At 29.7% G+C, this 19,493-nt stretch overlaps 1 protein-coding gene across 1 annotated transcript in view; it reads right to left on the bottom strand.

The window, feature by feature from the left end:
- The window catches only part of LOC147069950 (cubilin), a 138,292-nt gene that overhangs the window by 45,520 nt on the left and 73,279 nt on the right, over window positions 1–19,493 (bottom strand). Inside the window, exons 2-4 of the mRNA XM_085949551.1 lie at window positions 19,029–19,249; window positions 5,078–5,244; window positions 961–1,044 (exon numbers count right to left, since the gene is read on the bottom strand). Of these exons, the coding sequence (XP_085805677.1) occupies window positions 961–1,044; window positions 5,078–5,244; window positions 19,029–19,249 (472 nt within the window). The remainder of the gene's footprint in view (window positions 1–960; window positions 1,045–5,077; window positions 5,245–19,028; window positions 19,250–19,493) is intronic.

The following is a 19,493-nucleotide window of genomic DNA, read 5'->3' as shown; positions in this document are numbered from 1 at the left end:
ATAAAATTGAGAGCTTTTCTCTATAACTACCAAATTTTTATTCCGTATTCTACGAATAGTCTTTCGCGGAAATTACATATTTTTTTTAACTTTCGAGATCATTTTGTATAAATTTCAAGATTACAAAACACATTATTTCTAAGATTTTATTGTGATAAATTTATTTTTATTTCAGACTTTAGGGGGAAAATAACGTAAATGAAATAATTTACACATTTAAAAAAAATAAGTTTATAAAGCAATGTTCAAATGCAATGCAAATTCAACTGATCATCATTATTTCTTCCACCTTAAGCCTTAGTAGGTTTTGGTTTTATCCAAAAACTTGTTTTAATCCGTAAGATCCAGCACGGATGCGTACCGCTAAGAAATTTACAGTCGTAAAACCGGGAGGTAAATGAATATCTGGTCAATTGTGTACAAATAGGAGGATTAGTGTCGAGGAGGATTTAAAAGCTTCGACGTCCAATCGTCAATAATCAAAACTGGAAGGAAACAGATGCTAAAAGATACTAAGTACTACATAGGATTGTAGCGCTAGGAATAAAAAGAAGTTTTATAAGTAAAATAAATGATATTATTATATTGGTGGCAGCACTGTACAAATACAAATTAGGATTGATGGTGTACTTTATTCTCTTACCAGATCCTCCTGCTAGCATTTTTCATATTATATTCCCAAAACTAAAACTTTTACTAAAAGTCACGTGATATAGTGGTACAAAGGCTATCGATTACCATTGCAATTTGTTGAGTTAAAAAAGCTTACACTTACACGTTGACAAATAAATGAAATTCCACTCAAACAATAAAATAATATGATAGCTACTTATACATATTATATCATAGACTTTTTCATTCCATTAAATGGTTTAAGCTCGACCTTCGTGGTATTTATTCACACTCACGCTATTATATGAAAAAGCTCACATAAAATAATTCAAAGTATTGATTACTCACCCTGCTACGACTTCCCCCCGGCGATTGGGGTAAAGCTCAGGATGTTGTCCATAACGTAGGTAAACTTCGAACTGTTGTTCAGCCCTTTAATTAAGAATAAAAGAAACATTTTAATATTAGTTATAACATAATTAACTATACTACGATATACATGGCTTATAATATATATCCACTTTTTAACCCTTTGGCAGCTATGATGTTTTTCAAATTCCCAATGAGAAATTCTACCAATTAAAATATTTCTGTAATCAATCTAACTGTTAGTCACTTTACCCAAGATTACGAAAATGTTAATTTTAAAGTAATAAGGAGTTGAAAAAAGTGACGTAATTTAGACAGGGGCTTAAATTATTTTGTGACAATATTGGAGAAAAAGGGGGGGCCACACATGATAAGTGAGTGATATTATAGTGTGTGGATGAACCCTTAGTTTATGATAATATTCCTGATCCCAACGGATTAGATGACAAAATTAATATTAAAAACGTATTGGATACACCGATATCGATATTTACTTATTAAAAAAAATGTATATGGTATAATTACTGAAGTTTTTTAACTGTGTGTTTTCAATTATAAACGCGCTTTAAACGAGATTTTTTTATTTTGCTTTTTGTCACCTAACTTTGTAGTTCAAATTTAAATTTTCATTTCTTTTCTAATTCTGTTTATTAATATTTATATATGTATAGTAGGAATTGATGGTAAAATATATTATATTTTAAGATAAGATCTATAAATAATAAAACGTAGTGTTGAGTTAGACAGTTTAGTGATGCCCAAAAATATATATTTTATCCTTTGGTATTTTTGGTTCCGTGATCAAAATTTCTAATAAAATTCGAGCTGCATGGGAATATGCTCAATTCAATATATATATAACTCGCAGTTGTCTAACCCTAAGTTATTCGGATATATCTTATTCACATATTTTATTTTCTGACGGGAATTTTTGAACAAAAAAGTAAATTGAAATGCTGCGGATATTTTTTACGAAATACCTTGTTAAATTTTATTTAAATCTTATGAAAAGAAAAACAATATTTTTTACAAATTTATATTATTTTGATTAATTCAATCAAAATACAACATAAAGTATTTATTCGACTTAGTTTAGTCATACTTAGAACAAGTTTTGTCCACTTGAAAGGAACATCATCAACTGAGACAAAATATATAATAATACAGATATTAATAACACATTTTAAAAGCAAAAATATTTATTAACAGTAATCAAATTAAATTTATAGAAATTTTCTGTGCTTGTACATATTTCAGAAAATATTAATTTACTTGTCTTAATAGTATGAAGCTACATATCCTACATAAAGTGAATATAATCATGCAAGTTATGAAGTATTTACTAACTTTTTACAATAATAATTATAAATATTCGTTAACTATATTTTTTATTCAACGAATAATTCACAAGATTTAAGAATGTAACATTCGAATTATTCAATACACGTAATTCTGAAAACACTTCTGAGAAAATATATTAAAACCAATAGAAAAAATCTTTTGGGGATCGCGCCCATGCACATAGACTTCTATGCTAAAGGCGTCATACTTAATTGCGACAAATTTTAACTAATGGCTTTTAATACTCTCTGAAGCGTTTTCTAAATTGAGCTACTATTGGCAATCGGCTTTTGTATTTTATCTCAAAGCAGGTATTACTTTAATTACTAACCGACACGTCACGGATCACTCCAAGATTTTTTGTTCTAACTTACTTGAACTTGCTAATAATTTTTATTTAACTATTTTTTTATTGCCGAGAGATGCAGGTTAGATTCCTGCGGGATGTCTTACTTTTTTCAAACAGATTTTTTTCTACTGGTTATAATAAATTTTCTGAGAATTGTTTTCAAGATTATAACAATAAATTTTAATATTCGTATTAATATTAATTACATTTTGTATGAGTCGGAGAAATTTTGTACGGCGGTCAGTTATGTGGTACAAGAAAATATTCTATCGAAGACTGTTAAGAATAATAGTTCTTTGTAACTTTAATACGTAATATGGAAAAATTAACATGTTACATAATATTATTATCATGTTATAATTATGTTTATTACGTCAATATTCATGTTTTTTACTCTTGAATATCCCGTACGTATTCATTTTTTTTTTGCAAAAAACAAGGAAGTACCAGCGGGTGTCCTCTTCTATCCTTTTTAAGAGTTTCAGGGAAAACGAGGTAACAATATAATATATATTTTACCAGTAGCGAAGGGTGGAGGTAGGCTGTTAATATCCGCCATAAATAAATAGTGCACGTTAAGCTTTGTTAGTCATACGCATTTGTTTTTATTTGAGTGAAATGATGTTGGTTAGTTTTCAAAAATCAAATAAACCCTGCCTAACCAAACCATAAAAGTTTTGGTATACTTTGGACGATACGACAAAATTGTTCTCAATTTTTCTTTCATATTTATTTGTTTTTGTTGGATTAAGACTATATATACATATTAGTGTCGGTTAATTTTTTTAAATTCATTAACCCCTGTCTAAACTAAACTATTGTGGATAAAAATATTATAGAAATATTTATAAACGAATATTTTTTGACTATTATTTATTATTACTTGGTTTTTGCAAGGTTTCATTGATTTTTAAAAACTAACCAACGCCATGGTAAATTATTGTAGTCTTATTTCAATGAAAAAAATACGTATTATTTTAGTGTAAACTATGTATGTTGGATCTTAACAGCCTACCTCTACCCTTCGCTACTATGTTTTACATAGTATCGTCTAGCTACCTTATCTATTTTATTTTTTCCAATCAATACTACTTTCACTCAAACTCTATGGAGCAGGTGTCAATTAATGAATTAGACCGAAAATTGATCAATTTTCCAACTGATTACTCGTAATTGTGTAGCCATGCCTAATCGCTACGACATTTTTATACAGAGAAATAGAATTTTATTGGGAATTGCGAAAAATAGATTTTGGATTATTTTGTTTACCTGTGGTTCAAGGATAAATTTATTTTGGTTCGTGGAACTGTTCGTATAGAAAAGCACTATAAAAGCTTTTATTATTTATGTAATTTTAGTAAATATCACACAGTGAAAAACAAAATAAACATATTATCGTATTATCTGGCAATATACTTGCGTTTGTTTTCTTAACTAATTATTACCTAAATTATGCAAAATGGAACTTCAATTATCCGAAATAGTTCGGACAACTAACAATACCCCAGTAGTTATTGATGATAAAATTGGATTATCAAAACAATAATAATAATAATAATACATCCATGATACTTCCAGAATAATCGTTTTCCATTGCATTTTTATTTTCAAATTTTAGCTTTTTAAAAATCGTGTATCGTATATACATATATCGACATTAAGCTGATGAGCATAGTACAAACCGAATATTAATCTGTCAGTATATTCAAAGTCTACTGTAAAACTTAAAGCATTATACCGTCTTTTTTAAATATACCTACCTAATTACTCAAGACAAACAGTGCAAAAAATAAGCTTTTCCTTCTAGTGCCAAATATTCTACTATTCAAAATATTTATTTTAATTTTTACAATTAACTAAGTATTTCTTTTATTCAACGAATAATTCACAAGATTTAAATATTGGAAAAATATCCACGAAGTCGGTTAGTAATTGAAGTAATAAGTATCTACTTTGATTTAATAAACAAAAATTGATTGCCAAAGTAGCTTGATTTAGAAGAGCGCTGATGAGTGGGTATTAAAAGTGGCCAATAAATAAAATTTGTCGTAATTAAGTATGACTCATTTAGCACAGTTGACTATGTGCGTAAGCGCGGCACCCGAGAGATGCAGGTTTGATTCCTGCGGGGTGGGGGTGTCTTACTTTTTTCAAAATTATGTATCTTCAATAATAATAAAATTGGTATGTTGCATTCTTAAATCTTGTGAATATTAATCCGTTGAATAAAAAAATAGTTAATTAAAAAGAATAGTAATCGACTTATATCAATTTTATTAATCAGTACCTATGCCTTTTTATGTGATCTTGAAAAATCTAGCTGTCTCCTAAATTCGTCAAAAATTGGTTCAATTTTCTGGTAAGCCATTTAGTTGATAATTATATTGTCATAGCATATTAATTTACCTGGAGTCGAAGGAGAAATATGTTTGGTCCGTGAAGTTGTCCGTGTGGAAAAGAACTTTAACAAAGCTGGTCTCTGAAATGAACGTTTGAGGCTGCTCGGTCTCTCCACAAAAGAGCCCAGGATCCCTCCTGTTGCTGACGTCAGTCTTGGTGTTTCCATCCACGATCTGTGAAAAAAGGAGAGAATAAATCTCGATTAGATCTAAAGACAGATTGGGGATGGTTGTGAATAGTTTAAATTTCGTTATTTTTTGGGAAACTTTTATGCGATACTAAAACAGAAAGATATGTCAGATATAAACGAATAGACTGTCGATAGCATATTATACTGTTTAGTAAGTGGCTGGCAGTCTCTGAAGGTTACTTATTTTAGACTCTATTGATCGGATAAACATAATATCATTTTACGACGTACAAACATGCTATCAAATGTCAATTTATTTCTATGGCAATTTGAAATAAAAGCTTTTAATTTTAATATTAAATTTGGATATATACTTAGTTGTAAATAAGTCTTTTTATTTGTTGGAAAACATAACAAAGACAAAAGGCTCAAATCTTCGTAAATAATTGCAATTGCTATTAATGTAAGTAGATTGTTTGTATTCAGATATTTTTTTATTTTTTTTTTTTATTTTTTGCTAATGTTATAAATAATTATTTGTATAAATATTATAAATATTTATATTTTGGTATTTTTTTATCAGTTTACGATGTCCCTCTGAAGCGAATGAACTCATTTTTTAACAAATTAAAACAGTTGATACTCGTAAGTAGTTAATTATTATTGACTATAATTAATATCACAACCACATATTTTTTTAATATACGCGCTCTAATAATATATAATTTTTGCAAGAGAGACAAAAACCCATTTTTTGTGGAAATATAAAAAAATGTAAAATACAAACATCAATAATTGCGCAATCGTGTGCGCAATTTTTGTAAGAGAGACAAATCTCATTTTTGCGGAAAATGGGTTTTCCGATTGCGCAATTTTTTTCAGGAGAGACCATTTTGTAGAACGAATGGATTTTGTGTCTCTTGCAAAAATTGCGCAATTTACGGTTACGCAATTATTGATATTTGTATTTTACATTTTTTTTATATTTCCACAAAAAATGGGTTTTTGTGTCTCTTGCAAAAATTGCGCAATTATTGATGTTTGTATTTTTTTTATTTTTCGGGATTTCGGCCATTCGGGATTTCGGAAGTAGTTTATCAATCAAACTACTGAAAAATTTATACTTAGCAGATAACTTACTTAATATTTTGTTTGTAATTTCATACTATCTTAAAATTCGCATTTATGCATAATTATATACATGTTTAAGCTTTATTATAATATTAAGTTGATAAAACGCTGAAATATAATGTAATTTTCATTCTAACATGTAACATTATTTTTAATATTTGTTGTAAATATAAATAAGTACCCATGAATAGACAATAAATTAATTGATTATGCACATCTTTAAATTTTAGCGAGGCAAGAATTATTTTCTTTTAATAAACATCATAAGGCATAATAATTATTCTCAATCTATATTAAAAAGGTGTCAAGCGCGTAATGTATAAGGTACAACTACTGAGAAGATAGAAGCATATTAAACTGACTTGCTTATTTACTCCAACAAATCGTAACGTACGTCTATTCCTTTGCGCATTTAAAACAACTGTGCGGCGTCCAATCTCCCGGAGGCCAATTGGATCGGCGTCGAATTGGTTCGGCTTCCTACAATAATAATTATGGATTGCTCCTAAAAACAACCCCACACATTAATGTTTGCTTTAATATATAGTAATAATACCACTCAGCATTAAACGAGTGACACACTTTAATATGTATGTTTTATTGTCAAAACAAAACAATAGAGCGATAATGATCGTCAACATTTCCTTAATCATAACTAGATCCGCGGGACTATTCTATACAAACGGCGACTACCGACCGATAACCTGAAACGTGTTAGTATTTATTACATATATTTTGTATAGAAATATTACAATTATAACAATCAGTTAGCCGTTTAATCAGTCGAAACTGTCTCTCTCGCTCTCTCTCTATCGCTCATGCTTTAAATTTTAGCACAGCCAAGGGGCATGCCGTTAAAATATAGCATTTATTGCAAAAATTAATACCAACTCATTGTAATAGTTACAATAAGTGCTAATATTTTGATACAAACATAACCTAGTTAGTGGTTTTATCGGACGAAAGCAGCCTTTCGTATAGAATAGACCCGCAGTAAAGTCTGTTATGATTTGTTAATTGCGACAATATTTCGTGTAATATAATATGGACTGCATTTGTATAAATTTGAAGGACAATCCATGAATCCTCACTAACTCATCGAGTCCATCACGTAACGCACTACTATCGTCACGGCGCTTTCACTCGACATAATCAATCGTAATTCCACTCGAATCAAGTCTTCATTCAATAATTCATTGATATAATCAAGCTCTTGATCACATTGGTCTCACCAGTACATCCATATCCTCGATTATAATCTCACGCTATCGTTGTTATTATTGTATTTATTTATTCGGGTATCAACAATAAACTCTCTTCTCCAACATACAAGCAACAACGACCTTATTTCTCCTCCACCTCATCTACCGCCAAAAATATATTAATTGATCGAGTCATTTACTGTTAATTGTATTGCATTCGATCTTAAGGGGGGACATGCTCAGCGTAGGTCAAAATGAAGCTTTTATTCTATTTTTCTAAAAAAAAAAATTTTTTTAAACGGTACATGTTCAAACACGCGCGTTATCATGATCTTACTCCCTACTTCAGTTCTAGTTTGTCAATTTATGGCTATGGCTGTATGTTGTAGCTTAACCACTGGGGAATGCCAAAAGAAATGGCGTATTTCAAAAAAACACTACCTTAGTCTTAGGTCTATAATTACTTCAAAGCAATCATTATTCGTAAGATGTTTATCATATTTGAATGGTCAAAGACATAGCTTATAATCAATATCTTTAGAATTATCTTCAAATGTGTTAATCTTGCCCATTTTTTGAATAATAAAATGCCTAATTCTTGTCAAATTTGGGATCACAGAGATTATCAATATATTTTTTTATCGTAAATATTTCACTATAATAATGTCAACGTAAATTATACTGATGGTTTTATAAATGCTTTTAAAAATTAATAAATGTAAAAAATCTTAACACCACTGCACATTTATGTACTGAAATATGACTATATTCTAAAACATTAGAGCGAGAGATTTAAAAGAATACTGTTTTATGTAATAAAAATACTTAATGCAGTCATTAAATGTTTAAAATAAATATAAAGAATAATAAGGCTTTCCAATTATATAAATAAATTATCTACAACGTTTAAGAAATGTCCAGAATCATGCTTTTAAAATAGAATAAAAGCTTCATTTTGACCCACGCTGAGCACGTCCGCCCTTAAAGAGGTTACCTCGTAGGTATTGTTTTCCATTCTTTCCTCGATGTTTTGATCTCATTGCAAAAACCACTGTATTAGCCAAACGATGAGGACAAGAAAATGCATGTAATTGAACACTTTATGACATATTATTATGTAGATTAAAATATTAGACAATCCATTGATTGCCAATTCATTATTATCCAAGTCACACACATTAATATTGGTATTACGGTATTAAAAATTCTATCTATAACTCCTTAGTTAGAAGCAGAATTAAGAGTGAGTCTATTGTCTTGGCTCCGCTTCAGTTGAAGTACGGTCTAATGGTGGTGAGGGTTCTGAATGTATTTTTATTATATCAATATCTGAAGCGATTCGGTTGAATAGAGTTATTGCCCTCGTCATTGGCAATACCAGGTGAGTTCTGCATCTTGGAAGAATAAACAACTAATGCTTCTGATTTCTAAGATAGTTATCAGAGGGACACATGTAAATACTACGAAGCATGAAAGAATTCTCATTTACACCGCGTATAAGCCGGACAAATACGTGGCCAAATATAAATATCGTCTAGCGTTTAAACTACAGTATGTAAGCATACCTAAGAGGAAGCCAGTTAGATAATCCGCGGATAGTATCCATACAATCTCAAATAAAGGAGTCTCAAAAATTTCTTTTGAACTCACTCCACCACAAGGTCGAGTTTCAACTGATGCAGGGCCTAAACAATCAACCCACTCTCAAGCCGGCAAGAAGTTATAGAGAAATATTAATATCGTAACATTATATCGAATTATACCGAAGCCCAATATTTGTAGTGCCTTTTTACAAATGACAGCCATATGATCACAAAATGACTACTTGCTATAAAATGTAACGTCAAGATCCCTTACAGTTGGCATTCGCGAAAGAACTTTGCCATGCATTTAATATTTAAAAAATAATACTTGTGAGGCTCTAGTCAATTTAAAAAAACCATTATATTATCTTTAAATAATGTATCATAAAAAAAATCACGTAGTTTTATATAAATTAATGCTAATTAATCAGTTTCAAATACTCTTCTAACCAATTTTTGACTAACTAGAATTTACACTAGAATATTCATTTTAAATCTATTTTTCCAGTAAAAAATATGAAATTTTAATCATAAACTAACTTTATTTACGTTGAGAATTTTAGTTGTCAAATAACCAACAATAAATTCTCACTCATAATAATAATTGACAATTCCAAATTCATCATTCATTCATATTTCATTCAAAAGTCAAATGAAATATGAGTCCGTTAAAGTCAACCGAAAATCGTTAAAAACGAACTAGTGCCAAACGTGCCAAATGATTCTTAATAAAAAAAATATGAATAATTTCAAACCGTGTAAAAACTTTACTGTGTGTCCATACTATTATAATATATGCGTGTAAAACCAAGCTTAGTCATATTTAGTAGGTATTACGTACTAATTACCGTAGATTTGTGGCATTGGTAAATATTAGGCTTAGCAAATAACTGTTTTATAAACACTTATTAATGATATGTGTGAATAAATAAAAATGGAACTAACATTTTCGTCGTAATATAAAATTTAATAATAATATATACCACATCAGTTTACTATAAACACATTACGCCAAGCACAATTTGAAAAATATAATTATCTGTACATAAAAAAAACTTAGATTAAGTATAATATGCGGACTAATAATCAATTTCAATCGTAAGGTTAAAGTTCAATAAAAAATATTACATTCTCAAAACTTGTGAATTATTCGATACATAAAAAAGTACTTAACTACCCAAGTTTATTTAGTTAGTTTAGAATTATTATATTTAATATTTAAATAAATAAAAACATCATAGATAGCGCACCGACATTATTGTAAAGGACTTTTCTTTACTCGTTGAACGATAATTGAGTGTTTCACATGCATAGTGAACCAAGTCCATTCTGGTTATTTTTGGGTAAGCTATGTTCAAACTTAATATTTGAGTATTTCTAATTCTGTAAGGGTATGATTCCAATTCTGAAGTTTTATTTTGAGTACATTTAAGTTATTATGTAATGGAAATTATACCCTTACAGAATAAGAAATACTCAAATATTATGTTTGAACCTAGCTTACTCAAAAATAACCAGAATGGACTTGATTCACTGTGCTTGTGAATCACTCAATTATATTATAATAAAAAGTAGTGACATTTATGCCTAAGTATAAATCTATCAAGAATGCCAAAACATAAATATAGGTATAATATTATTTAATTTATTTAAAATTATTAATTTAAACCGTCTATGAAAAGTCTATTAATGGTTTCAAATGTATATTATAATGTACGTTTAGCTACAAATATTGATTGATTGATTTAAGTGCTACACTTCCTTCTCCCAAAATGAAGCTATACGTGACTGATGTAGAAAAAACGATTGATAACTTTGTAATATAAAATAATAAAACTACCTTATTTACTCGAATAAATAAATCACTATCATACCACTCAGCATTACAAGGGTGACACACTTTAATATGTATGTTTTGTTGTCAAAACAAAACAAGGTAGCGGAAAGGATTATCAGCATTTTCACAATCATAATCTAGATCAATAGGGCTTATTACGATTTATTTAATTGCGATAATGTCTCTTGTAATGTACGAACTGTATTTGTATTAATAGCAAAGGCAATCCACAACTCATCACTCGGGGCACTACTCACATCGAGTTCGTTACTCGGCGCACTACTCATCTCGAGTCCAGTCTCTCGGTACATTGCCAGTCAATTCAATAATATAGTCAATCTAATCAGTGCATCCGTACCTGCGATTATAACATCATTATGTCATCTTTATTTTTGTATGTTTTATATTCTTGTAACTACAAATAAACTCCTCTTTACAACATCCAAGCAACAACAACTTTATTTTCACACACCTCATCATCCCTAAAGTAGTGACCCCGACGTGATATCATCACCCCAAATAATCATTCGTAGATTTATTTATTATAATAAAGTCATATGAGTCATAATGTGGATTATTGATAGCTTAAAGTACAAGAGTACGCAGTCGGTTAGTGAAAAACTTAAGTTGTTTATTTTTCAAGTGGTTATTTTTATTATATTCGGAAAATTTTCGGAAAGTTAATTAACCAAAATGCTATTTTACGGGAGGAGGATTTTTAACTATTGACATTTATTTGTTTATGACGTGTGGATGATTATAAATATCTAACAAATTTATAATAAAGCGTAGAAAAAATACTGTCATTATAATAGGCATTTTATATAATATTTTAAAAGCCCTAATATGCCACATTTGCTTTTTATTTATAATTTTAATCAATTTAATTTTAGTCGATTATCGTTTTTAAGAACTTTCCTGTGGAGATAAAAATTCGCCGTTTTTACACAACAAAGCTAGTGGGGTACATACTGTATTTTCATTAAAATCTCGATTTCGCCAAAATTGTTGATTCGCATTTTTTACAAAACACTGACGATATACCATGGTGCACATGCAACCACTTTTTAGGTTTATTTTTGGGATTATCCAGGGGACTGGAGGAAATATTTTGAAATTCTAGTTAACACTTAGGAAATCAAAAGCTTTATAAATAATATGAAATATTATGTACGTATCATTTAATTTTACACCCTTATTCGCTGTCATTTTGTTTTACCTTGTTATTGTTGTAAGAGGAGTGCAATAAAAATCGCTCTTCTTTTATAATATCGTCGTCTTAATTCTAACACAATATCGTGTCAGTTTAAGTGTCCAGGTCGCAGTTAAAATTAAATATTTTAACTTACGGGCTCAAATTCATATACAATTTTTGTTGTAGGACAATATTTCATTATTCTGAATTAAACTTTAAACAAAATATTCAATATTTTTTTATATAATAATGTAATTATACATGACTTACATGTTATTGGAACTATCAAGCGTATGATTTACGTGTTATTATCGAATCAATAGTGTTCGAAATAAAAGAGATAAAATAAAGTAATTCTCTATAATGTATTATATATAATCTATGGTCGTAATAGAGTTAAAGATATACTGCAGTTTATTCAATCACTCTACCATATAAGTATAGATATCTCGTCGGTCATTAGTTAATCCTCAAATACGTCTGCTTTGAACCACGTTATTCACATCGCCTGAATCTGATGCCTGCTTTACTCTTCGCCCTAATGCATATCACGTCCAATTATCGATGTCCGTTCTATCTGATTCCCCTTTATAATAGTATGATGTCCCCTATACTGGGTTTCAATCTCACAGAAGTCGCAAGGATATTAACCTAGTTCTGTTCTGACGTTGGGACAAAACTATTGCATTACCATAGTAGGTGCCAAAGTGAAGTCGTATTATAACGATTTTATTAAAACATTGAATTCGTTCGGGCTTTAGAGTTTTTTCAAACATATTTGACAGCGTAGGATAGAAAAAAGAAATAGTGCATACCCCAATATAATAATAATATATATTATGGATATTTTCCCGTTGAATTTACCAGGAATTTACAGAGATAAGAGGGAGAATAATTATTATACAGAAGTATTAATTAATATACGGTAGTATAATGAAATATTTTTTTTATTCAACGAACAATTTACTATGTTTGAGAATGTAAAATTACTTATTGAACATACATACCTACTTATTCAAAAACACCTTATTATGATTCAACACATCTACCATACACAAGGCTGCTATCGGTCGTTTTTATATTTTTGTATTGAAGTACTATAATTTTTACAATAAGTTAGATATAATTGTCACAATAAGTGCTGTGTTTTAACAGCACCTATCTTGGCTGTGCTAATTTTTAGAGCGAAATAGACAGTTTTGACTATTTAGACGGTTTATTGTAACAATTATAATACATCAATAAAAAAAATATGACAAACTACCCTCGGTAACTGAAGATAGTGGTCAATAGCAGTCCTGTGTAAAGAATAGATCAACGTGCTTTATCAATGTAGATAAGCTGAATAAAAAAAGAGTTTATTAAATTATTAGTAAGTGCATGTACGTTAATTTTATAATTTTGAGAGTGCCTGACGCTGGCTACTTACATATTACTGATACCTTGATTCAAACTACAAAAGCCTGTTGCCAGTATAAGAATTAAAACGTTTCAGTTGTATGACTATTTTGTTAATTTCGTCTAAACTAAGTAGGCTACAGGTGGTTAAACTGGTAAAGTACAATCACAGAAATGAATGTATATTCTAGTCCTGTCCGGTGTCATATTTTTCCCAAGTAGTTTTCTAATGATAATTTTTCAGATTTTGTATGTTTAGTAAAGAATGTTACATTCTCAAATTATTTATATGTTAAATAAAAAAATAGCAGTGGCGAAGATAGATAAGTACATTAGATTCGACATAAACTGTGCATACTAATTTTTATCATGAATACTACTTATTTGTTATCATTGAACTAAGAATAAACATGAATGACAAAATGTAGTGTGTTCCATTCATGTCGAATCTACACAGCCTACCTCCATACTTTGCAACTGACAAGTACTATAATATTATATGTATATTATATTCATTGAAGGAAGTTAATAATATAAACCATCTTTTTCTTTATTCAAAACATAAAAAAATTAACAATTTCATAAACAACGTTATAAACCTAATTTAAATGAAAGCTAATTAAGATCAACGACTTATGGGTATCCATTCATATTATTATATAGGTGCATGTCAAATATATAGATGTAGTAAATATGTGATAAAAAACAGGGAATACCCATAGTAGTTGTCGAGAATAACCATTTTACTTCGAACAATAAAACTTTACGTGATACTAAAACAGAAAGATAAAACATTCTATCCATAGCAGAATATATTTATTGATAATTGTCTGGCGGCCTTTGAAGGTTAACTATTTTAGATTCTTTTGGTCAGATAAACATCTTATGTTACGACATATTGACACGCTATCAAAAATATCAATTTATGTAGAATTCTCAAATTAAAAACTTTTTCATGAATTATTTTGATATCTTTCTTTACATCGCCAGATATATACGTAATTTAGTATGGTAATTATTTGTGAAATATAATCGACAACAAAACACTTTTCATTGTATTTATTATTTAAAAAAAAAAACGAGAGGTGCAGAAACCTGGATTATTGCAGTGTAGTGTGGAAAAATATATGTAAGGATAAAAAAAAACGCTACAATTGGATAAACATGTGCATTATTTGGTAGGTGCGTGGAGTGTGCCGTTGATAAATAAATAAATACACAAAAAATCAAATATATAAATAATAAAGTTGTATAGTATATTTTTTATTTATAAAATAGAAACACTTCCGGTTTTAGTATTTACTCAGAGTTTACAGAGACTATTCAACACTAACAGAGAATACTTAAAACGGTACACGAAAACAGATTAACAAGATAAGATGACTCGCTCGACCAAATAACCAAATGAACTTGCCAAAGGATTAGTTCAGTTTAGGTAGGTATCACATTTTACAACTAGAAACTACACTTTTCACTAGAAACAAATCTCGATAGTGTAAGGTGGTTAGTTTAAAAATAGAGGACCTGTATGATTAAAAGGGTCAGACTAAGCTGACTGGCTGTAAGACTGTGGAAGATAAAACTTACAGAGTTAACATTCAGTTGAATCTTAAACCGTCTACATAGCGCTTGCGGCGTCCAGTCAATGGGCCGCGCCATTTATTGGTCTCTTTTCGAAGTCACACCGCTACAGTTTGCGAAAACTATTCAGTGGAAATGAGCAGAATGACGTAAAATGCCTAATACATAATAAAAATACTGCCAACCAAGTATCTCTAAACAATCATACATTAATTTGACATCATTAAAAAAATTAAATCTGAAATCTAAAGTTTTGGATAATAGAAAATCTTAGAAATTTATGCGCCTAATTCACAATAATCGTTGAATGATCAATAATTATTGAATGTTATATCCTCTCCGTTATTATATCCGATATAATGATTGGAGAGTTATTGACCAACCATAACATATAATTTATAATTTTATCTTTCCTTTTGATTATCATAAATAGTTTCCTGTATGAATTGATATTGTTTCATTATTAAATTTGATCAAATATTAATTAAGTTGTAATAATATATTTCATTGTAAATGTATAAATTGATCAATAGTCTAAATATAACCATGTCATTAAATTTAATATTGCTTCATTAATAAGTAATTGTCTTGTGATATCCCAAACGTGTTAGTGATTAAGTGGTTATTTCACTATATTTTTTTGATTTTTTTTGTTTTAAATTAAAAATTTGAATTTTTGATTTTAGATTCCTATTAGAGTGGCTTAAATGCCAGCCTATAGAGACGAGGGTCCCAGGTTCGAATCCTGGGTCTGGCATGTAAACATATTGTTTTTCAATTTGTGTATGAGTCAGAGTATGGACCTAATAGGTTGAGCAAGTGGCTGACATCCATTTCTCGTAAAAACAAAAATCTGTCAATACAAACCTCCACTCTCTGGAGGCCCATATGATCCTATTAGGATCGGACATGGTCGAAAGAAGAAGAATTAATTCAATGTATCCACTTTAATTGCAGAAATATGATTGTAATAATATTGTCTGATAAGCTAGTTAAATATATTTGTTTTATCTGTGAATGTTTTGTCTCTTTTTAAATTCATTTGTATAAAATGTATGTTATTTTTTTTTATTCAACGAATAATTCACAAGACGACAGAATGTAACATTATTTTTATTAAACATACATAATTTTGAAAACACTTCTGAGAAAATACCAATAAAAAATATATTTTTTAATTAAAGTAATACCTACGTTGATTTAAAATACAAAAGCCGATTTGTAAAGCGGTTGTAATGGACGGTAGTTAAAATTTGTCCCAATTAGATATGATACCTAGGTATAGCATAGTGGTTTATGTGCATGAGCGCAAAACCCGAGAGATGCAGGTTCGATTCCTGCTGGGTGCCGTATTTGTTTTAATTGGTTATATTATAATATTTTCTCGTACGTGTTTTCAAATTTATGTATGTTCAATTAATGTATGTTTGTTGTAAGTATATTCTTTACTAATTATGTCACTCTAAGGTGAAGAAACCGGTCCAGTTAATATTTAATAGAAGTGAAATTAGTAGATACTATAAAATTGCATAGTATTTAAATTAATAATACAACGCATATTTGACATAACATGAATTGACAGTTAACACCATAAAAGAAAAGTAAAATAATAAGAGTGCATACTTACAGCGAATAGTACACTTTATAATTCCGTGTAAGTCTAAAACCATAAAATTTCAGTGGAGCTATAAATGTAAACTTGGCTTTTTGTGATATATCAGATTAAGTACCTAGATGTTTTTGAATGTTTGAAAATTTTAGAAATTTTTTAAAATATTCAAAACTTTGTAAATTTACAACAAACTAAAATTTATAAATGTTCCTAATTTACTACAGAAAGCCAAACGTGCAAAATAGCTACCCTGAGAATTGATGTTTTTAGACTTATCAATATACTTACGCCATACACAGAAATTATATCATGAGAATTAATAGTAATGTTACTGAAACGAATCCAAAACGTCGAGAGAACTAAGAGGACATATTATTAATAATACACAGTGACATTTAATAAAATAACGTATTTATAATTTTTTTTTAATTTATCAGGCCTGTAACCGTGAATTATTTAAGCAGTATGACAATACTAAATTACACTCACAGATGGCAGTCGCTCCACAGTTGTCGAAAATTAATTATTTCGACTGTTGCATTATCTATTATTGTGTCCGTCATATTGGCAATTATCATTTTAAATCAAACACTATACTGGTCGACTACAAAATTAATAATATTTTGAAACGAATTATTTAGTAAACAGTTGTCTCTTTGAGGTGTAATTACTAATTTAATATTAAATAACTAATAAATTAACAACAGGAATCTGTAACCATTTGTGGATTCGCAGATTACACAATATTGATCACTGCTTATGAACGGAAAACCCACAGTGTTACTACAGCGGGTATGAGAAAGGGCCCGCAAATACGGCATCATTAATAGGAATAGTACAAAATTAATGATTTATCGATCAGGCTAACCTCCTACGTACAGCAAGTACATTCCAAGATATATAAACAGTCTAAAAGCTTGAATACCTATATGGTCGACTAATTGTGTAAACAGCGGATGTGAAGCAGTAATAAAAGAGCGGGTACAGATTGTAAAAAATGTGATGACACGACTTCCTACTATATGGACCGTTCGAGGTCATCATCATCATCCTGAATCTATCCACTGCTGGATGAAGGCCTTTCCAAGCTGATTCCATTTCTCTCAGTCCTGTGCGTTGCGTTGCCACGTACTAGTACCTCGAACGGTACTTACCTCAATTGCCAGGAAAATAATGTTTGTGTAAACATTAGTATTATCCATAATATTTTTATACGGTTTAATTCATGGACCTTAAGCACAAGGGAGCGGAGCGAGCAAGTAAAGGAGCTTACTGGAGGCAGCTTTTACACTGCCCTGATAAAAGTAGAGGACCATACGCATTTATTCTTATAACAAAAACCCCGATGAAATAGCAAGATCTGGACATGTCGCCCGATAAGTGGACAACCACTGGAGGTAGGTTGTGGAAGATCCGACATAAATAGTGCACATTAAACTTTGTCAGTCATAAGTATTTGCTTTTATTTAACTCATACTACAATTTACATGGGGTGTTGGTTAGTTTTTAAAAATCAATTAAACCCTGCCTAAATCAAACCAAAATAGTTTTGATACGCTTCGGACGATCAGACAAAATTCTGCACTCTTTTTCATTCATACTTATTTGTTTTCGTTGAATTAAGAATATATTATATTACACATGTTGTTGGTTAGTTTTTTTTTAAATCATTAAGCCCTGCCTAACCAAACCATAATAGATAAAAAAATATTTTATCTTTAAAATATCTAAAATTATATGTGATTTAATGGCATACTTTTAGATATTTTATAGATAGACTAGTATTTTTTGACTATTGTCTATTATGGCTTGGTTTTCGCAGGGCTTAATAATTGAATTTTAAAAATTAACCAACACCGTCTCTAAATTGTAGTCTTAGTTCAATGAAAACAAATACTTTTGAGTGAGAAAGTATAGTGTGCACTATTAATTTATGTCGGATCTTAACAGAATTCCTCCACCCATCGCCAATGGTACCTACTATATAATATATAGATATATATATTATGATACCTACTTATTTTATTTTAATTAGCTACTTTAAAAAAGTTTAAGTATTATTATATATCTCATTGGCGTATTGCATGACTTTATTAATAATAATTTATTTGCTGAAATATGAGGGTTTATACTCGTAATATGTCCAAAACTTAAAAGCTACATATTTACTTATCGCATTAAATTGGGTTAAGGGTATTTATTTTAAAAGGGCAGTATATACGAATTCTGTATAATATGTTAGCAAGGCTCTTAAAGCAAAATAACAATAAGAATACACGTAAACAAACCTGCATGTACCCCATGTGGCAGGTCGTGGCATTGACGAGGGTTCCAACTTTGAATTTCTTGAAGCGTATCCTCAGGATCCAGTCTTTGGGAGTACCACGGAACGAACGAAACCGGTACCAGCAGGTCATCGGCCTTCCGAAAGTATCGGCCGTCACTTCTGGCGAGCTGACATCCTCGTATATGTCGACAGTCTTGTTACAGTGGTCCCTTTTGGCTTCGGCTGAAATGAAAAGGAGAAAAAATTCGGTCAGTATAATACGAAACTTTATGAAAAGAAACACTTGTCAGCGAGAAGATAGGTTGTGAGTATTTTTCGCTTTGTCACGATAGACTAATTAATATAGTGTGTTATATATTAATTATCAATGTTTATAAGTCTTTAATTAATTTAGTCATTTTTTACAAGTAGGTATTAATTATATACATATATATCTATATAAATGAAAAAAAACCATATTATAAAT

The sequence above is a fragment of the Rhyacophila brunnea genome, unplaced genomic scaffold (genome assembly GCF_057557595.1).
Source record: "Rhyacophila brunnea isolate RB1 unplaced genomic scaffold, BYU_Rbru_1.0 scaffold_22, whole genome shotgun sequence".
Lineage (NCBI taxonomy): Eukaryota > Metazoa > Arthropoda > Insecta > Trichoptera > Rhyacophilidae > Rhyacophila > Rhyacophila brunnea.
This window is presented reverse-complemented; position numbering and strand designations above follow the sequence as displayed.